The sequence below is a fragment of the Amborella trichopoda genome, chromosome 2 (genome assembly GCF_054954075.1).
Source record: "Amborella trichopoda isolate Santa Cruz 75 chromosome 2, AtrichopodaSantaCruz75HAP2 v2.0, whole genome shotgun sequence".
Classification (NCBI taxonomy): Eukaryota; Viridiplantae; Streptophyta; class Magnoliopsida; order Amborellales; family Amborellaceae; genus Amborella; species Amborella trichopoda.
The window spans coordinates 3,624,808-3,647,755 of NC_142337.1; the positions used below are offsets into that span (position 1 = coordinate 3,624,808).

The 22,948-nt window shown below is 36.2% G+C and overlaps 1 protein-coding gene across 4 annotated transcripts; it reads right to left on the reverse strand.

Annotated features, from left to right (window-relative positions):
• Positions 1 to 432: 432 nt before the first annotated feature.
• Positions 433 to 3,724, reverse strand: LOC18435898 (GDP-L-galactose phosphorylase 1). 4 transcript variants are annotated; one of them, XR_016048870.1, is made up of 7 exons: positions 3,340 to 3,724; positions 2,868 to 2,986; positions 2,722 to 2,781; positions 2,151 to 2,375; positions 1,806 to 2,041; positions 1,445 to 1,699; positions 433 to 894 (listed from the first exon to the last, which is right to left on the reverse strand). XR_016048870.1 is itself a non-coding variant. In XM_006845931.4 (7 exons), exons 1-7 carry the CDS (start codon positions 3,431 to 3,433, stop codon positions 676 to 678), a joined length of 1,158 nt encoding a protein of 385 aa, XP_006845994.1. In that variant the 5' UTR covers positions 3,434 to 3,724; the 3' UTR covers positions 433 to 675. The 4 variants fall into 4 exon arrangements, 2 of the variants coding, with proteins under 2 accessions (XP_006845994.1, XP_020523900.1); XR_016048869.1 differs by having other exon boundaries at positions 2,868 to 2,989; XM_006845931.4 differs by having other exon boundaries at positions 1,856 to 2,041.
• Positions 3,725 to 22,948: the final 19,224 nt, after the last annotated feature.

Here is a 22,948-nt window from a genome sequence, read left to right on the forward strand (position 1 = left end):
TTTTCCTAACATTTGGATGGTCAAAAAGACTACTTTGCCCCTCCTAGAGAGGCAAAAAAGAAAAAAAAAATCAACCGATACTGTAGCAGTAGGATGCGGTGCGATGCGGCCTATGCAGGATGCAGCTACGATGCGACCTATGCAGGATGCAGCTACGATGCGGCCTGATGCGGCGCATATGCGGCCGCATCTGTCAAAAGCGCATATGCGCCTGTTTCTGATGTGGATACGAGCGCATCCCGCATGTTGCAACCGCATATGCGGCGATACGGCCTCATTTTAAAACACTGTAAAATAATAATAACAACTTGGGTATGTTTTATAAACTCATATTCGAAGAGCATGATTTTTAAAAACAACCACTTCATTGGTATAATTATTGAGTTAACCATGATCATTGAGGTAATTTGACCATTTTAATAATATTCTCCCTTTTCTTAGTTTCTCTAATATATCAGCCCACTTATATGAAGATTATACAACAAGCAGATTACATAAGGTTCACACTATCTATACAAATAAAACGGAGCACCCCTTTGTTTTCCATGGTGTGATCCAACTTAAGAGTATCAAGTCAACACTACCATACTAGTGTAAATACTATACTGGCACCTTTATCATAGCAAGAAGCAGTTGTCTTCATGCTCTCTCTCTCTCTCTCTCTCGCTCCACTAACTATGCGAGCAGCATCTTACTTGCGAGGAAACAACAGAGCTGCTTCAGTGCTTGGAAATTTTCATTGTTGAGAGAGGCAGCAGTAAGGCGTTTGAGTATGGATTCCTCTGTGGCCTGATCAAATTCCAGCTTTGTCTTGAAAACGAAGTAGCCCACACATTCCCAAGCTGAAGGATTCGACCCAGTTTTGAAGCCCTGCACCATAGCCTCATTCTGGCCCTGTTTAAAAGCAATCCATTAAGAGGTTTACTCAGTTACTAGACCAATTAAGTGCATATAAGAAAAAGCATGAGGAGTACAACATTTGAATAGTCTGTATTACTTATTCCCATGACTAAAACTGCCATGAACCTTATGAGAGGGCCCAAAGGAACTTCTAACATAGTAGGACCCGATAACCAAAAAGTTTTGATGGCTTAAAACACACAACTAATGGACAGGACAAGAAAGCTGTGAATTGGGGTGCATTTTCTCAAGACATTCCCATGTTTTTCTTTGAATTTTGCTTTCTCAAGGAAAATAGATTTCGAACATGCTGAGCTATTTATTCAGAATCCTAATAACTCATATTATATCTTTAATATCAAAGCTGCTTAAAAGCTTTTAATGTAGAGAAGAGATGTCATCGTCTTAGGTCTCAAGAACTTTAAATCTCAGCACACCCCATTAGCCAGCACCAATGGAGTGGAGCATGGAAATGCACCGATAAACTAAATGACATGTGAAAAGTACAGAGTATCACATGATGAATTCACAACTACGATTTTACCTGGGGAAATAAAAATATCTTTGTACCGCAATCAGTTATCAAGAGTTTATGAGGGACATCCTGGTCCTGTAAACGGGAACAAACCTCAGCCACTAGACTGACCATCAATTTGAAGTTCTCCTTGCACTTAAACACCAAACCCTTAATAGGGTAAGATGCAATCTCAAAGATCTTCAGCTCAATATTCTCCCAATCACCTAATACAGGGATGACTGGAACCATCTCCACAGGTAAAGGATTTGCAAAATAGCAGGCCTGGATTAATCAAATCATCCACATGATGAACAAAGATAGATGAAAAAAGATAAACCCTTGAATGTATATATAGCAATATATAACATAAGATAAAAAGGAAATTAACCTCAAAATGCAAGTAATTTCCAGTTGTAGATGGATAAAAAGGAAATTAACCTCAAAATGCAAGTAATTTCCAGTTGTAGATGCTGCAGAACTATCATAAACAATTTGGAAAAAGCAGTTGTTAACATGAACAGCTATCCGTGCCGCAACTTCCAAAGAATTCAGATCCAGCAATTGGTGGAAACCACAAACAGCACTTGGAATTATGAAGACATGGCCGTATTCAATAGGATTTTCCTTGAAAAAGCATAGGAAAGGAAATAGGAAATAAGAAATAAGAAGAAAGCTATCAAGCCTAAGAAAATAGTACAGCAACAAAGAGAAAATTTTCCAAATAGAAACTCACATTTATAATGATTAAAGTGGCTTTGCTAAGAACAGTGGCTGAAGAAATAAGCTCATAGGTCATATTTTCACTTTCAGCAACACAGAAAAGTACTTCCTCTCTGTTGAGATTCATCATTTTATATTTAGAAGGGTCCAGATCTTTGACACCTACATGTCTTAGTGAATGTTTTGAATTCCACCCTTCAATAAACTGAGCAATAAATTTACTCCTCCCACAGATAATCTGCAGAAATCTTGCACTAAATTACAGAACCTCCTTATCGATACAAATACATAAAGGGCTGTATTCAAAGGAATAAAGATAACAAAGTTCTAAAATCACTAGACCTAAATACTATTTGACAAACTAGCTGCCGTGATCTAGAACTACCAAACAATAGACCATGAGCACTATAGCTATCTAAAGGCAGCATTATTTCTACAATAAAGTATACACAAACTAATTCTCAGGTAACTAAGTGGAAGATATTCAAAGCCAGCAAAATTCCTGCAAATTAGCTATACACAAACTAATTCTCAGGTAACTAAGCGGAAGAATTTACATTTCATGATTTCTATCATAAAAGTACCTTAGTTTCGCAAGCAGTGACGTCATAGCTGAGCAATCCCTTTGCTGCACGATCTTCCCACTGAATATTGCAGCAATGGAACTCGGAAGTAGTTCTAAAACAAAAAGAAATGCACGAACACTCAAAGATGTTCACAATGCACTTACCTGAGCAAGCAGGAGAGTATCGATTAAACTATGCTCTTCAGTGAAACCAGAACATCCCCCATGGTTTTCATTACTATTTGCATTTTTGTGCCCGAATTTGTAAAGAGGAACACTAATACCTGCTAAACAACTGACTGTTAGAAAACAAAGCTGGAAAGACACGGGTACTTCTTTATTCCTGATAACAAACAGACCATCGTCAAACTGACGAGCCATGAAATATTTGAACTTCATGATTCAATATCACGCTTCAGTAAGAATCACAATCATCCTAATACTTTATAAGGAACAAATCCAGCACCACAAATTCCAAAGGTTTCCAATTAAAACACTCAAACTAAACCATACAATTACTTAGTGAATACCAGTGAATACCAATAGGGCCTCCAACATAGTATGGATAACATCCAAATGTACATGATAAAAAAGAAAACACTAATTTCAAATAGACGTAATACTCAAATATACCAACCTCTATTTGACACTTGCAGGCCTTTGGAGTAGTCCAAAAGAGGACTTTGCTTCACCAATGACTGCTGTTCTCCAATTTGCTTGATTAAAACCATAATTTTTACACAAACTCGCTTAATGTGCTAAATCAATTATTATGTAAAAACAAAAAAGAAACAGAGCCTCCTTTAAAGTCCACCACCAGCAAGGAAGGTAAGATCAGCTGGATGCCCCCCAGCAGAAGGTAGGGCACCCCTACCACCGTGAAATGTAGGAGAGGCAAGCAAAAATTTAGGGCAATCCTGTGCACATTCTCGCCCCCTTCTTATGTCAACACCGAAAATTTTGCTTAGAGCCGTGATGGAATTCGTGTAGCCAGCCCTAATTGGACCGGCAAATTCGATTACCAACCTGAATGGTTAGAATTAGAGAACCTTCAAAGACTTTCTCCAATATGGTAATTTCCCACCGTATGCAAATAATCAACAATTAAGTCACTTTCTTTGAGGAACATTGAGGCTTTGGGCCCGATATAAATGTGCAACTCCTTCTGCCTTGTTGTGAAGTGGTATGCTCATTGATTGAAATTATATATCCTTCTTCAGAATATCTGGAAATTTCTGAAAGTAAACAAAATGTTTATGGGTTTAAAACAATCCAATATTATGTGGTAATTGAATAAGCTGAAAGTAAATACCAGACTTTATTTTAATTTATCCCAGAACAAAAGATTCTCTGGGGAAGAAACATCATGAGAAATCCCAAGCTCTCAACCCATCCAAAGACCGTAGAATCTCTTCAAAATACACAGTGGTCTCTAATAAATTATTTAATTCCTCTTTCATTTTTCTCAATAATAAAACATGTGAGCTGCAACTATAGGAAATCAAGAACTCAATAATAAGTAAATTAGAAGAAAAAAAATACACCAAGGCAATGTCAATTCTACTAGACAAAAACGTCAATGATTTCTCATGAAACATTCTTACAGACAGCAATACAAAACATACGAGAAATATAATGATACAACACCATTATTAGCATCCTCATCATTAACCATTGTTATAAGCACCATCTTTACTATACTTCAAAATGATAAAATTGTTTGATAGTTCTGAAGTTTGATTGTTTACTTCAGAACAAGAATACTGTTCAATACAGTAAATTAGTAGTATTGTTATCATTAAAACACTATGCCAATGAATAATGATGATGATGGTAAGAAAAAGAACAAAATTAATGATAAAGAAGAGACTGAAATGATATGTGAATAAATTCAATGCCCTTATAGCTTCAAACTAAAAAGAAGAAGAAATTTCTATGGACAATTACACCGTTTCCTACATATTTACCTCCCCCCCCCCCCCCCCCCCCCCCACCAATTTCATTTTAAACCAACAAATTCATTCTTCAACAAAGACTCTTAAGTAATGCAAGACCCTAAATTCTTCAACCTAAACTAAGACAATAAAATTATCTGGGTAATTCAGCACATTCTCAAAAAATAATAGTCTTCTTCTTCTATTTAAACCAACTATAAAACAAATTACTGGATAAACATAAACAAGCAATCTTTAAACTTCCAGTAAACATTACCCCTTGAAGTTTAAGGTGTCAAGACTAAACTTGTGCTTGGGACTCAGCCCTTGCCTTGAGCCGAGCAATTTGGGTGAGTCCGAGTGGACTTGCTTGAGTTCTGCCCGAGCCCTACAAAGGGCCCAAAGCAAAAAAATACAAAAAATTGGGGGAAAATAGGAAAAATCATAAAAATCCAAGAAAATAGTGTGTGTGTGTGTCTATATATATATATATATATATATATATATATCGATGTTATTGGCTTAATAAATAATAGAAACTATAAGAAAATGATAAAATAAGAAAAAAGAGAATAACTAAAAATCCAGAAACAAGATCCGTAATTAACTTTTCCATTTTTTGGAGGAAAAATTAACTTTTCTATTTTTTGGAGGAACTAGCTTATGAATGGATCCTTAAAAAAAAGATGATCCTAGGTTTTGATTTTTATCAAAGATCAGTGATGAGTGAAAAACTACACATTAGATAGGAGAAAGAATAATCAAGAAAGAGAGGAGTAAAAGCACAGAACATGTGTGAGAATCCTAGGTAAGTTATGACTCCTAACAACTTGCAATACAACACAACTTCCGACCTGTTTAATTCTTAAAACATTTCCCACATTTCACACTGACATATGCACCAACTCTGGTTTGAATTCTCTCCATAATTACATGGCATAGAAACCAGCAGTCCATGCTAGATGAGTTGGACTTGTAGGAGCCACCAACTGCTTATGTAACCTAAGATTAGATAGTCGCTAATCTTCGATTAGAAGACCCTAAAAAATATTTGGAAAACACTTTAATTCATCATCACCAACATCAAAACCTTCTACCTACTAGTTGGGGTCGGCTACATAAATCCTGATCTGCCATTCTGCTCTATCAAGGGCTAAACCCTTAGTCAGACCATAACTAACTATATCTCTTCTCACCACTTCCATCCATGTCCTTTTGGGCATTCCCCTTTCATTTAAGAGCCTTCCACTTGAACAAAATCGCCCCTCATAACTGGTGTTGTATTAAGTCTACGCTGCATATAGCCAGCCCACCTGCGTCTACTATCTCTCATCTTATCGCCTATTGAAGCCACCCTTAAGTTCCATCCTATGTATTCATTCTAAGCTCTATCCTTTATTGTCTTGTCATTCATCCATCTCAGCATCCTCATGTCAGCCATACTCATCCCATGGAGTTGTTTCTTGACCGCCCAACATTCTGTCCTATAAAGCATGGCTGGTCTTACAGCCATCTTATAGATCACATAAAACTCCGGATGCACATCTTCACTTCGCCCACCCAACTCTAATTGTAGTATAACCTTGCTTGGTGTTTTAGGTGTTGTCTTAGGGTTAATAGAGAGTCGATGAGACTTGTTTGGTTGCTGCCCCAAAGCTCTCAACTTAGGAGCTTTGCTCAAGTGATTGTCTTGAGCATAGGAAGTGTCTTTAGGTCTTGGAAAGTTCATATAGGGGTTAGGTGAGTTCACAATCTATGGCAAAGTGAACCAGGATTGTCGTCGAAGCTGTGGTCGTGCCCAAGGCTGTGAGCAGGTTCAAGTTAGGGTGCTTGGCAGCAAACTATCCAACAAAGGCTTGATCCACATATCCCTACAACAGTTTAGGGAGCAATTGGCCTAAATTGTGCAGGCTGTAGGTGTTAGGGCCGCATTTCCCCTAACCCTTTGCAAAAGTATTATGAGAAACCTAGGCAATACTGTAAAGGAGAGAGGATCGTGGATAGATTGGCTAGGGCATTCGAAGGATCCCGTGGATATGGGATTAACGTCGATGTAGAGGGCTATCGTGGACATCTGGATCTCGATGAGTTCCTCAGGTGGTTAGAGAGTGTCAACATTCTTTGAATGGAAGGATCTTCGTGAGGATAGGAAGGTGAAGGCTGCTACCATGAAGCTGAAAGGCTCTGTACTAATATGGTGGAAGCAACTTCAAGAGTGTAGAGTTAGGCAAGGCAAGGAGAAGGTTAGCACTTGGACCCAAATGAAAGAGAAGCTTTGATGAAAATACTTACCATCTGATTCTCATAAGACACTTTATTGAAAACTACTAGCTTTGAAGTAGGGCACCAAAATCCGTGAGAGAATATACACAGAAGAGTTTTGTCTGTTGACTACACGTAATGGTCACTAGGAGGATGATGAGCAAGCCATGGCTTGATATTTATTCAGGCTACATTATCAGATCCAAGATCAAGTTTCACTTCATAGTTCATACCTTATCATGTGTTGACGATGGCTATCAACTTGCTTTGAAAGTTGACAAGCATTTCCAAAGTCCTGTGAATAGAAGGGAGAATCTTGACTGTGGGGCATCAACTTCGTCTGGAAAGGCTCAAGCAGCTGAATATGCTAAAGCTAGTACACCCTCTGTAGAACCATCATCCTAGGCGTCGGGACATGATGAGCCTTTTTTGGCCCCAAGCCAAAAAAATAAGCACTTTTTAAATGCTTCAAGTGGAGAAGTGGGCCATATATAGGCTGAATGACGTATAAAGGCTGAATGCCATCATAGATCGTATAACCCCAAAATCACTTGGTCAAATAAGAGATGAGGAAATTTAGAGGGTGAAGATGACCACCAGGTAGAGTCGATTAGGGTGAGGATTTAGGAGACAATGGACAGGATGATGATCCTAAAACAATGGTTGCCTGAGATACCCGAGGGAAGACACTTGTCATCCATAAGATTATGATGTCTCCGAAGGTCCCTGAAGTTGAATGGTGGTTACAGTGCAATATTTTCCACACTACCTGCACAGCTAGAAGGAAGTCGTGCATGATAGTTAGTGATTGTTGAAGTACTAAGAATCTGGTTTCTCAAGAGATGGTTGACAAGCTTTGCTTGAAGACTAAAAGGCCTTACAACATCACATGGTTTAAACGAGGAAATAAGATCCCTATTAGATCGAGGTGTCTTGTGTTTCTCAACTAGGACAGCCTATAACGATCTTGTGCAATATACTCCCTCATAACATATGTCACATTTTTCTTGACCACCCATGGCAATTTGATAGGAAAATACACCATGACTGTGAGAAGAACACATACTCCTTCACTGAGGATACACCTTCCATAAAAGGATGTGTTAAAACCCAAAAAGGGAGTAGGAAATCACTAGATCCTCAAAAGGAGAGGAGAAATGTGTCAATCCTTTTGAATTGAGCGCAATTTGAGGTGGAAAAGTAAGAAGACTCAAGGAGTAAGAGTTCTTGTGTCAAAGAACAAGGTAGAGAGTCCACCAATTCCACGAGAGGTTTACTCCCTCTTGGAGGAATTTAGTGAGTCACTCCAGAAGAGCTTCATGATGCCTTTTTCTTAAAAAGATACACAACATTGTATGGATCTCATTCATGGAGTCAATCTCCTACACTTGGCCCATTATTTGATGAGTCCAGTGGAGCACAAAAGTTGCATAGGCAGGTCAGAGAACTGCTAAGAAAATGACTTCTACAATAAAATTTGAGTCTGTGTAGTCCTTGCACTCTTAATTTCAGAAAAAGATGGTACATGGAGAATGTGACGATAATCATGCAATTAATAAGATTACCATCAAGTATATGGTTCCCATACCTAGGCTTGATGAAGTGTTGGATATGTTGAGTAGCACTCATATTTTCTCCAAGATTGACCTCAGGAGTAAATACCATCAGATTCATATTCGACCTAGAAATGATTGTAAAACAACCTTCAAGACTCGTGAGGGTCTTTATGAGTGGCTAATCATGCCATTTGGTTTGTCCAATGCACCGGGCACATTTATGCATTTAATGACTTAAGATTTACAACCATTCGTTGGAAAATTTGTGATTGTATACTTTGATAATATTATGATACAGAATATTAGCCAAGATGATCATTTAGTACACTTGCAGCGGGTACTAGAGATCTGAAGGGAGAACAAGCTGCATGTCAACCTTAAGAAGTGCACCTCCTTGACTGGAAGTTTGATTTTTCTGGGCTGTGTATTGGGGACCAAGGTTGATTAAACTAAGGTGGAAGCCATCAAGAGCTAGCTGACCTTGAGTTCCATTGGTGATGTGCACAATTTCATGGTGTTTCTCTTGCTTCGTTTTATTGGAGATTTATCTAAATTTTAGCATTGTAATCACCAAAATCACTAATTGCATGAAGAAATGGGTATTTAAATGGATCCCAGAGGTAGAAGAAAGTTTCCAACTTGTAAAGCCCAAGATGACAAGTGCACCAATGTTTGCTCTTCCAGATTTTGAGAAGGCCTTTGAGGTGGATTGTGATGTGTACCATGTTGGGATAGGGGCTGTGTTGAGACAGGGGGCATGTCTCGTGTCACTCTTTAGTGAAAAATTTGAATGATGCTAGCTCGCATTACTTGACATACGATGATGAAATCTATGCGATGGTTCAAGCTCTTCGAAACTGGAGGCATTATCTGATTTAGAGGAGGTTATACTGTATTCAGGTCATGAGGCATTGAGCTATGTTAACTCTCAGCGTACATTAGATACCCGATATGCCAAATGGATCACATTCTTACAAGAATACACATTTACCTTTAAGCACAAATCCGGATTTCACATTAAAGTGGCCAATGCCTTGAGAATATTGTTTCATACAGAGCTGGATTTTCAGTCCTTTAAGGACTAGTATGCTATTGATCCACACTTTGGTCCTATATGGGAGTCTTGTAAGTCTAATAGTATGGATCCTACTTCTATGTTTTTTATCCATGATAGACTTCTGTTCCATGGAACTTGATTGTGACCACCAGAGAGTTCTCTTTTCACGAGAACATCATTCTTTAGCTGCATGGAGGGGGCCTTGCTGGACATTTTGGTCAAGCTAAGACCATTGTGTTAGTGGAGAAGATGTATTTTTGGCCAAGGTTGAGGCGCAAAATGAAGCATTATGTGGAATGTTGTCACGTTCGTCAGGTTTTTAAAGGTTAGTCCTAGAATACCGGCCTCTACAATCCACTCCCCATCTCAAATGCTCCTTGAGAAGACATCAGTATGGACTTTGTGTTAAGTTTTCCGAGAAATGCTAGGAGGTATGATTTTCGTGTTTGTAGTGGTGAATTATTTTTCTGAAATGGTCCATTTCATTCCCTGTCCTCTAATGCATTTCATGTTGCAGATCTTTTCTTTAGAGAATCTGATCATCTTCATGGTGTACCTAAGTAGATCACCTTTGCTTGGGATACCAGATTCCTAACTCGTTTTTGGAGAATACTATGGTCAAAACCATGTACAAACTCTGTAGTTTAGCTGTGTATATCATCCTCAAATTAATGGGTAGACTAATGTAATTAACTGTACTTTGGGAAATTTGTTGAGTGTCTTGCAGGTGAGATGCCGCACTACCAAGTAATCTCCAGTAAACATTACACCTTGAACCTGAGTCCGAAAATAAAGTAATGATTTCTGCAAACAATATTGAAAATACTCACAAAATGTTTTCTCGAATCAGAACCATGCACATAAATGAAATTGTCAAGGGAAAACCAGACGTTCTTCAACTGAATCAAGCCCCAGTTTCCCTGATCTCACCCTAGATTCTTTTTAGATAAAATCTATTACACATATTAATGGACCCCAATTCAACAAGGGTTTAATTTAGCAGGAATTTCATAAAATCTACTAATAAATCCATATAAGTATTAATGCGGTTATCAGGCGCTTAAGGCAATACCAATTTTCCGTATGAAAAAATAACAAATTCAACGAAACATCAGTTTAACAGGAATAGGAGGTGTATCCTTGAAGTGCTAAAATCTGTGTAAAAAACCCTTGCAATCCTCAGATGAATTCAGATATACACTTGAAAAAAGTTCAAGTATTCAACACAAAGCATCAATTCCACATGAATTGCAGGTGCAGAATTAATCAATGTGGAACTCAAATAAAATTCAAATAAAAGTAACAAATAAAAAAAAGCTTATAATCTCTATGAAGAATTCAAATATAAACCCTAAAGAGACATAATGAATAATACCTAATTAAAATGGAGATGGAAAGAAAAAAATACTAGAGATTTACGCACAAGACAGAGTCAGAGAGATTTCCTTTGCCGTTGCGTAAAATAATTGGTTCCAATGTGTGGCAGGATCGAGAAGTCGGAGAGAGAGTTGCAAAAGAGGTATTATAAAAGGGTGTGGTTTGCATATGGTTGCAAGTTTCAACCTTAAACCAACCAATCAAGCCGCACCTCTAAATTTTATCATAAATGTAATTTTGATATATAAAAAATTATTAGGATGGATTGAAAATCTATTTTCTGATTATGAAATTTTAAAATTCTAAAAATAGTTCAAATCAAATAGCTATATAAACACAAAAATCTTGAAAATGTACTTTCTAGGTAATATGTTGCAAGATACATTATTTCTTGGACTTGAAGTCTTCTTTTTTGTATTCATACATCTTGAAGTGGATATGATCAATTAGATGGTTTTCCACCATCCAAACAACATTTTATGATGGAGTTTTTAAGTGCACCTTTAATTCTATATTTTAAGGTTGCAACCTTATCTAAACTTTTTGTATTATAAAATGAGTGAGGTTTGTACAAGGTGACAACCTTATACTACTGAAATAAGGTGCATCTCAAAATTATGTTGAAGATATAGTTTTGGAATCACAAAGCCTTGCGATGAAATGAAAAATCTATTGTTGTTCCCAATTATGAAATTTAAAGTTCTAGAAATGATAACGATAAAGAAGATCTATAAACAATTGAAAATCTTGAAAATGGACTGTTCAAATAATGTGTTAAAAGAACTATTTTTAGAAATTGAAATCCTTTTTTTTTCATGTCTATGAATCTCAACGGAGATGATCGTTTTGAGAGTTTTCTTACATAAAAACAACATTCTCTACTGAGTGGGTTTTTTAAGTGCACCTTATTACTTTATATAAACATTTTCTTCATAACATACATTGTAAAAAGGGGAAAAGTTTATATAGAGTTGAGGTTCTAAACAATTAAATTAGAGCCTACCTCAAAAATTTCACTAGAAGATATTATTTTGATGCTAAAATATCCTCAAATTGATCATCTCGACATCAAGATGCATGAACATGAGAAAACAATGGATTTCAAAATTTGAAAATAGTGTATTTTATAATGCATTTTTGGACCGTCAATTTTCAAGATTTTCAAGTTTTCATGGATCTATCGATCTACACTATTTTTGAAACTTTTAACTTTATCAATTGAAATGAAAATATATTTTAAGGCTATTACAAAGATTTCCAATTTTGGAACTACATTTCCCAACATTATTTGAAGGTAGACTCTAATTTGATTGCTTAGAGTCTAGGCTCTCTAAAAACCGCACCCAAAAAAAAAACCAAGGTTTTCTAGTTTCTCACCTTAAAAAAAATTTTCTTATAAAAGATATTTGAAAGAAAGTTGCAAAGTATGTCCCCAACATTTTATAGAAGAACCTTTTGGTCTTTATCTATTTTCAAGTGGATGACCTCCCAAATGGAGGAATCAAATTAGGGTGGCCACCGGCCCTGGGATCTACCCGAACCAGTCGATGGTGGACTTGGTAGCTTGGGGACTGTGTCCAAATGACTTGGATCTGACAGGGGTTGGACGGGTTGAGATCTGCCTTGGACCGTATTGCGTCGGATAGAAAAAGCTGGGATTAGCCCACTAGTTCATGTGAACATATGAGCCCAACGGTTTAGATTAAATCTAGGCCGATCTGACGATCACGAATGTCTAATAATGCTATAGTTTTATTTATTTTTCTATAAATCCAAATCACTTGAAGTTTTAGGTATGTATCATTCTCATCAAGGTGCACCTAATAACAATATATATAAAAAAAATTTCGTGAAAAAAAAATGATCAAATTACCCCCCGAAAAGTTTTTGGGGTATTTTGATCAATTTATTTCATGTAAAATATTTTTTTGATATTTTTTGAAGATTTACTTATTTTTTATAAACACACGCCTAAAATTTCAAGTGATTTGTATTTGTAAAAAAAAATAAAATTCAAACACTACTGGATATCCGTGATCGTCAGATTGGTCCAGATTCAATATGAGTGGATGGGCTCATATGTTCTGATGTTGAGGTTATGAACTGCACAAGACATAGGGCAGTCAGATATCTTAACTATTGGTTTGTCCCTTAAATATCAAAAAGAAACATCGAATCAAAAGCAAAAGTAGAAAAATAAAAAAACACACAAGGATCTCACTATAAAATTTGTAAAAATGTAGAGAAGAGATAATGTCATAATATTTATCTTTCCGAGCGTAAATTATTCAATAATGAAAAATGAATATAAAGTGTAGATGCGCATGCCATCAATGTCTTTCTATTATTTTCGTAGACCAGTAGCTATCTCAGTCCTTTTTATACTCGGAAGTTGGAAACAAACTCAAAGTCCTCATTGTTATTGTGAGTTGTTACCTCACTCTATTATTCTCATTTGAAGGCAACGTGGAGGCATGGTCTTCCTCTCTACTACATCATCAAGTGGTCATGTGCAAGGTACATAAGATCTCTTATTTTAACTCTTCTTCTTCTTCCAAATGAATGGTACATTTTTACAAAAAAAAAAAGGAATATGGAAAATTTACAGAATTATTCTTTGGTCTATATTTTCAGCAAATTTTACGATGAGATCCACTTTTTTCTTCTCTTGTCTCTTTCTTCTTCTACTTTTTTGTTTTTTTTTCTAGGTTTACAACCAGTTTGATATTTAAAACATCAAGCCGGTTTATTTTTAAAATTTTTAGCAATTGTGGAGAAGTTTGATTGATTAGAGATTGAACCACCCTATTTCTCTTATGTTACATACATCAGACTGGTACTTTAGCTTTCTTTTTTTCCTTTTTTCTTTTTAATGTATTGGTCCCATAATTGGAACATTAGACCACCCATAGTAATAATAGATTACATCATAGTGCCGTCCGACGTTGTCTTTAGGGAACTGCCCTAGAAATAGGGTAGTCCGATATCTTATTTATTGCATTGCCCTACAAATGCTAAAAGAAAATTTTCTAAATCTCATTTCTTTGTGTTTGAAAAAAATAGTATCTTAAGATTAGATCGAGAAAACTTCCTCCAAGTTGATCTTTTGCCTCATGGAGTAAGTGTACAGGATTCTCCTTAACCAGAATTACAGTTATGCATATCAAAATCTCTCTCTTGTCACAATCTCATCTTGAAAAAAATATACAAAAGAGACCATTTACTTTTATGGACACTGAATCTAATTAATATAGGGGTAACAAGTATAAAACAAGCATCATCTTGAGATAGCACTTTTAGCATGCCTGAAAATAAGAAGACTTTCCATGAACCTTAATTTATAAGAAGATTTTTATAACCCCAGTTGCTCCCACACCTCGATTATATTTTCTGACAAGACTTGGGCAAAAACTTATCCATTAATGGGTTCACATGGACAGTTAAATTGGTCCCATAATTTATTAAGCATTCGAATAAAATATCATCAAGTAGGGTACATAAAATAAAAGTGGTTCCACAATTCTGGTGACAAGCCGATATCAGAACGTATGCATCGCCATGGGGGATGATTCCCCAGTAAAAGTCGATATTTTATCAGACACTCAGTCCTGCAGCCTATTTTTTAAAGCAGCTGGAATCCGCAATCCATCTCCATCAATACATCACCATGCTGAAATTATATTTAGATGGTGTACGGGTCTACCCCTCGCCATCTCCACAGTTGCACGAGCTATGGCAGGCAGACAAACAGAAGGGGCTTGGAAGAATGCTATAAGAAAGCTTGAGGAATTAGCTTCAACCCTCGACGGTAAGGTATGAAAGAAAAAAGTGTTCATTCCTTTAAAGTTAAGCTATGATTCCGTAGATAATAAACTCAAGTCTCTCTTCCTTTACTCTGCCATATTCCCTGAGGATTACTCCATAAGTAAATCTCATATATTAGAGAAGGATTGGTCGATGAACTAGGTAGTTTGGAAGCCACAAGGAACGAAGTTGATTGTTTGATTGATAGAGGTATGTGCATGTTGGAAAATGGAGATGAATTAGGCAGGGTAAGGATGAATGATGTGATGCGATGCGATGCGGGCCTTCGCTCTGTGGATCACCTCGCCCGACTCAAAGGAAGGCCCTAAGTTCTTGGTGCGGGCCCATGCTGCATCAAATTACTTAAATCTATTACATTTGATCATATTGAAAAAGAGCATGGGATGTAATTTGAATAGAAGATGTGTCTCTCTCCCGTGGAGCCCCCCCACTCCCCTTTTTTAGCTCTTACTTTGCCCCAAAGAACTGTACCTCTCTCTTTCTCTCTCTCTCTCAATAGGGGTGAGAACGGGTTGGATTGAGGCCGGATCCAAATCTGAATTCAAATAGTATACATCAGATCTGGATCTAGATCTAATTGAGTCTTGAATATTCAGATCCGGATCTAAATACACAATTTTATATCAAATCCGAATCCGGATCCGGATTTACTTCCAATTTTTAAATGTGATGAAAGACTATTTTGCCCTTTTCATGCGTTTTGGTCCCTATCCGAGAATCCAGGTTTATTTATTCGCTCATTTTCACGCGTTTGGCCCTCAAAAAATACCCTCCACCAAGAATTCCAGATTGTGGAAAAAGATTTGGTCGTCTCACATTGAACGTTGGGCACCAATGTTTCAATTTCAATTTTCAAAGGTTTGCATGCAATCATTTCCAAGATAATCAGCTTAGACTAATATGACCCAATCGCATATTGAATTAAACCTTAAAAAAAAACAATTAAGTCAAAACCAGAAATAAATAACCCAATACATACATAGTCATTATCCTCCCAAACATGAGAGAGAAAACCACTTATCCTACTACCCAATAAGAGATACAAATCACCTAGCTCGTAGAGAGAGAAAACCACTTGTCTTAGATACCTAAACAAGACAAAAACCAAGTAGTTTTTAGAGAGAGAAAACATCTTTTGCTCAACTAACTCCTTCCACATACACAAGCATTTTGGCCTACGTACCCAGTGATCAATAACCCAAAGTATAACCATAGTCCATTGGAGCACCAAATGAAAAAAAAAATCAAAGTTACAATATATCAAAATCCAAAACAGAGAGAACCCCAGGATCCAACATATGTAGCAAAGGACAATGATGCAATTATGTGAACTGAGATAACAGTCTTCCAATTGAACCATAAGAAAGAAGCATTAGTACAATCTGCAGCCAAAGACAAAGTCTCTACTTCTCCTTGCAAGGAAATCATTGCACCAAATTATATGTGACACCAATTTGCACTCGTACACCGCAGACATAGGCAAGTAAAGCCAATATTTGTCAAATAAAGTAAAAAATGCAGAAAACAGAAACTAATTAATAAGTAAAGTCAACATCTCTGTCTCCATGTAAAATCCATAACAATAAATCAGATGTATAAGCTACAATATAATAAAGAATAAACAAATTATAAGATGTCTCCATGTAAAATCCATAACAATAAATCAGATCTATAAGCTACAATATAATAAAGAATAAACAAATTATCAGATGTATCCATGAGATATAATGTTGCAGTATTCATTGAACCATACATACGAAGATGTATATTCCAAATACTATTGAGCAACCGCACTTGTAACTCAACATTAAACTGAAAAACATATGCATTTCTACAATATTCAGTCCAAAAATATGAACTTGCTGACATTTACGTCGCACGTGCCTTTGTTGCAACAGTAAGAGAAGCTAAACTCCTTTTAAGAGCAATTGATCCACAATGTCAACAAAAGTAAACGCATCGATGCTATGCGTTCCAATCCAATATTAGTCACAGGATTAAAAAGGATGAGAGAGAGAAGTGGATTGTGAGGGAAGAATGATGATCAAACCTAATAAGAGAGAGAAACTTAGTGAGAGGAGTTGAATGTTTGAATGAGTGTGTTAGAGAGAGGGACTAACTCATCAATGTCGACAAATGCTCAAGGAGATATTATTATCCCTTCAACTTTCAATCCATATCCAACCAAAATGAATGAGAAAGGAATGTATCCAATAAAAGGAATGTATCCAATAAGAACATACCATACAAAATTAATGATGTATACCATACAATTGGATCCGGACCTGATGTATACCATTCGGATTCGGATCTGAATCTGGGTGGATCCGGCCCCGATCCAACCCGTTCTCACCCCTATTCACACACACTCAAAGAGAGAGAGAGCTGCGGTTGTTTGGGGCAAAGTGGGAGCGAGAAAAGGGGAGAGTGAGGGCTCCATGTGAGGAGAGACACATTTTCTATTGAAATTACATCCCATGCCTTTTTTTCATATGATGAAATGGATTAGATTTAAGTAATTTGATTATTTTAAGGGCAACTCACCGTCTAGAGTATTGGAGTTGAGTTTTCTAAAATTTCCATTGGGATGGTGAATTCTAGAATAACTCATATAATACAAATCATCATCATCATCATTTTAGCTTTATCTCAATTGGGCTACATGAATTATTGTTTTCCATTTTGCTCTATTAAATATCATATTCTCAATGAGGGCATAAGTCCCCATATCTTTTCGGACTATTTTTAACGAAGTCCTTTTGGGCTTATCTCTTGTCCTTTTCAGTCTTTCCACTTGAACTAAACATATATATATATAGTAATGATACTCCATATGAGTAGGACCCCAAAGCATCACCACTAAATTTAAATTTTAACACAAATATCTAGAAAAGTTATCAATAAACCCACTCACCCAAGTCCTACACTCATGTGCTAACTTTTCTAGAGATCTGTGTCAAAATTTAATGGTTATCTTTTGGGGTTCTACTCACATGGGTGTGGGAGGGTCTCATAGTGTCATTACTCATATATATATATATATATATATATATATATATATATATCATAATGTAATGTAATATATAATGTAACGTATTTTATATTTATTGTATTAATATATATTTGTATTATCTAATATACATAGTTTATAATATAAAATAGATATAATATAATATAATATAATATAAATATAAATTAATAATTTAAATATAAGAAGGGAAGCATATTAGAGTTTGAGGAAGAAGCCCATTCGAATGCAAAGTTCCTATTTTAAGTTTCATCGTCTTAGACAGAACTTTTTTTTTCCTTAAGCACAAGGGAATAAGGAAGTTCTAGGGAAACTTCTTTACCATATAAGTTTCGTACATCAAACACGGGAGTTGTACAGTAATAAATAAGTTCATTCTTTCTCCTCCGAACTTCCTATTATCAAACACGCAATTAGAGTTACTTGTCAAAATAAAACATTTTATTAGCGTTAAATTCGAAACTTATAGAAAAATAACTCAGTGCTTTACAGAAAAAACTCTATATCCATACCAAATTGCATACAACACAAATTACATAAACAACTCACAATATAGTAAGAAAATGGAGTAAAACTACCCATCAAAATTAGCTGATTAATATCAACGAAATTGAAGGCCAATAATTTATTTCTATGACAATAATTCTTTTGAAATTTTGAATAAATTTATATTACCATTTTATCATTTTCTAAAAGAAACTTCTTAAATAAAAATAACATTTAAATATAAAAATTAATATTTTTAGTAAAATTTTCATATAATTATTTCTACCAAAAAATAATGGTGATGCATTTCCCTAATTTATGCCTAACAGTAACCATATATGCTTAAGTTGCATCCAAATTGTACCCAAATCCTAGACAATATATTTCCGTATATACAAATGCCAACATAAAGCTCATTTTCGTATCATGTATGTGAATTTGAACAATACTAACATTAATCATTCAAAGCATTAGAAGACTTTATTTCATACTTGATTAATGGGATTTAATTAATCCATGGACATCTAGGATTTGTTGTGCATGGATCTAGCCGCATGGGCCATTGATAGATAGAACAACGGTTTCTAAATTTAACCAAATTGAGATCGCATTTGTATGGGAACGGACTGACATGCTTAGTTGGTGCACGAATGCATGTGTAATGGAATTGGCTTCTTCATACAAGTAGAGTTTTGCGATGGTGCATGGACCACCATTGTGTGGAACGCGATCCTACAACGAATGGAGCTTGATTCTAGCCAAATAGGATCGTGGTATTGTTTAGATGGGGATAAAACTCTAAATTAAATGGCATATCGTTCTTGTTGTTGACGGGAGCGCGATCCTAATAGACATGGGAGTGCGATCCCATGTTACATGTAACGCGTTCCTATCAAATAGAGATCTCGATCCCAATGTATCAAGATCTCACTCGCTATTCAAACGGATCTCGCTCCCTAATCAAATGGGAGCTTATTCTGTAAATACATGGAATACGTTCCTGTTAAATAGGGATCTCGATCCCAATGTATCGGGATCTCGCTCCTTGTTCAAACGAGATCTCGGTCCGTAACTTCTACCCTCATTAGAACTCGCTCCCCGAGCTTCGGGTAGCTATCGATCCAATGCTCCTGCTCCTGGAACTGGAGTCGCTCCCACTCCCAATAACAATGGTTTAACCACACGGAGTTGAGACTTCCACACACCACAGTAACAAAGAGACCTCCACACACCACAGGACCAAAGAGTTGAAAAAACAAAAGCCAAGCTCCTCTTCTACATTAAACTTTTTCTTTCATTCAACAAAATCGATCTTCACTACCATGGGATCTGCATCCCCTTTTATCACCATTTCTCTAACCTCATCTCCTTAACTTTCTAAAAAAAAAACTTCCCTTGCAAAAGAAAATGAATTTATTTTCCTACAAATTAGTGCGCTAAAAAAAAAGCATCTTACTCATCAACTACCCGTGTGGAATACACAAAATAATAGCATCAACTTGATGTATGGGATTCAGTCACGGACAAAAAATGATGCGAACTTCTACGTACGACTATATTATCAGAAAGTGGAAGAGGTGGGAGATAAGCATGTAGTCCAGTTTATTATGGACAATGCGCGTGCATGTGTTTCTGCGGGGAGCAAGTTGATGGATAAGTGGAAGCATCTAGTATGGACCCCGCGTGCTGCACATAGCATCGATCTTATGTTAGAGAAGATCGGTGAGATCAAAATTATGAAGGAGACTCTACAGGAAGCGAGGTTGGTGTCAAGATTTATGTATAACCATTCTAAAATTTTATTTTTGTTCAGAGAACAGTCTAAGGAAAAATAGATAATCAGGCCTGCCATAACCCGCTTTGCGACAGATTACTTGGTTGTGGACTCCATTCGGGAATTTGAAGGTGCAATAAAGAGATTGTTTACCAGTGAAGAGTGGTTAAATGACCACCTCTCGAAGTCCAGTACCGGGCTAAAAGTGGACGGTATAGTCTCAAATAGGAGGTTCCGGTCTCGATGTCCCAGTATCGTAGAGGTCACTGCCCCTTTGGTTACGGTGTTAAAAATGGTGGATGCTGACAAGAAAGCTACAATGGGCATCATTTATGAAGGTATCGAGAGGGCCACATCAGTTATTGGGAAAAAGTATAGTTTTGATAGTAAAGTGATCGAGATTATAGAAAGAAGATGGAACACCAAATTTGGACGTCCAATTCATTATGCATTTAAATATATATTTATATCATTAGAATGTTTCATTGTAAATTATTTTTTTATGAAATTTTAAATGACATTTCTCTATCTATATATTTCCTAGGTTATTACTTCAACCCAACATTTTTCTATTTGACACTGGAACATCCCCACAAGATTATGGAAGGGGTCAGATACATTATTACCAGGTTGGAGAGAAGCTATCAAAACCAGGTAGCAGCAATACAAGAGGTGTTATTTAATATTTCGGTAAGAACTTGATTGAGTTGTTATATTTGTGAGGAATAATGCACTAAAAATAAATATTTTGTTTTAGCTTGCTATGTATAGGGATGCTATAGGATCCTTCGGAACTAGACTTGCCAGGAATTCTTGAACTAAGATGGATCCAGGTTATCCCCTAACTAATATTTTGTTCATTCATATATTTAATCTTATGAATTGTACTTGCCCTTACAATGCTTGTTGCATTTTAATTCAACTGAATGGTGGGAGATATATGGTAGTGATGCACCTCACCTAAAGAGGATAGCAATCAAGGTACTCTCCCAAACATGTTCTACTACTGGTTGTGAGCAAAACTGGAGTACGTTCCAATGGTTGCACACTACTAGAAGGAATTGACTCGTTTCGGAGAAGCTTCATAAACTAGTCTACGTTCCTTACAACTTAAACCTCCGAGAGTGACAAACAAGAAGGAAGCTTGAAGACTATGGGCCGATAGACTTGGACACAATATTTGTCACAAACACAACAGAACAATGGGTAGTAGAAGAAGATGAGCCAGTGTTGCACAAGCGAGCGTTCCTTGAGGCTATTGGTGAGGAAGATTTTGAAGAAGGTGATGAGCAGCATGAAAGATGAAGCAGCCCACCAACATATCCACAATTCGTCGGAGATGTCGCTGATATTGTACCTAATGAGGGAGAGTGGGAAGGGGTTCTAAAGGAAAATGAGAGAGATGATGATTCTAAGCCCACCCAATCCCAGCCAAATTATTCACATATCGAGTCCCAACAACAAGAGGGTAGGGATGAGCACGATAGTGTAGGTGAGCATGAAGGATGGACAAGCTTCGAGGATTTTAGATTAAGACCACAACAAAATACTAACATTCAGGGATTTTGGTAGAATCAGGTGCCTACTAATTTGGATGATTTGTTTTTAGATGGAGTCAATAAATTGTCACGCGAATTCAATCAATGGTACCAACGTGACCAAAATGAAAAACGACATCGTTTGTCATTTTATTTTTAAATCATATATTACGAATTGGCTTACATGGATATTTGAATGGCTGCCATAATTTATGCAGCCAAGAAAGTATCATCTAAGTGGACTTGTACATTACATAAAACAACAGCACCAACCTTAACGTCTCCTATTTATTTTTATTATTTTCCCTTTGGAAGGGTTGCTGCCCTAGCTGCAGGCTCTACACCATTCGATCTGAGCGGCACATTATTTTGACTAAAGTCAACCAGGTCAAGTGGGGCACCTAAAGCCCCGATTATTTCTGCTTTTTAAATACGATTTTTCTTTTTAAAACTAATAATCCTTTTGTTTTTCCATTCTCTCTTTTGGATCCTCCGGCTCTCTCTCTCCTAATTTCACCTATTTGCCACAGCGAACTTATAAAACATAAGAACGCTTTAGTCTTTCAAACCCCGCCCTCCTGCCTTTCTTCCATATTCGCTCTCTGTGTGTCCATAGTAAGTTTGAGCAGCCCAATCAATCCCTAATGGAGCAATTTGAATAAAAACAGCACCTGGTTTCATGAATAGGAATGGGTCATGGCTGCTCCATAAACACCCACCATAGCATCACCAGCAATGAAAGCTCTATAAATTTTTGCAAGTTTGGTTAATGGGGTTGGGCTCAACACCTTGACCTCGACCTCGAATCCGAGTTCCTCAGCTTCTCTCCCTACCTCGTCTTGATTCAGTATCGCTCTCGAATTGTTTCGAGATGTTATCACAAGTCTCGGTTTTCAGACTCCACTTCACTTCTCCCTCTTCTCTGTCTTCCTCTCTCTTACCTCTTTCATCTCCCCTGGCAATTCTGTCCTCTCTCCCGCTCCTTTCTCTTTCCTCAATAGTAATATTAATAACATTATTGTCTAATATTATATAATATAATATAACATAAAATAATATATTATGTATATATAATATTATCTATATATTAAATATTAAATATTATGGAAATATAATTTATATCTTAAATATATTATCTAATATATATATATATATATATATATATATATATATATATATATATATATATATATATATATATATATATATATATATATATATATATATATATATATATATATATATATAGATAAATGATCTTATAGGACCCTCCTCCACCCATGCGTGTAGGATTTCAAATGATCATCATTAAATTTAACATGGATTTATAAAAAAGTCAAATCTTTATATAATAATTTTTTTAGAGATCTAATTTTAATGGTGATTTATTTTATATATATATCACATTA

Bases quoted from the DNA above. Each gene is read 5' to 3' on its own strand.
- LOC18435898 (XM_020668241.2), bottom strand. From the start codon at position 3,433: ATGGTTTTAATCAAGCAAATTGGAGAACAGCAGTCATTGGTGAAGCAA. The intron at 2,990-3,339 runs GTTGGTATATTT...TCAGTTGTTTAG, and splicing joins CCTGCAAGTGTCAAATAGAG to CAGGTATTAGTGTTCCTCTT. The intron at 895-1,444 runs GTAAAATCGTAG...GCTTTTAAACAG, and splicing joins AGATATTTTTATTTCCCCAG to GGCCAGAATGAGGCTATGGT.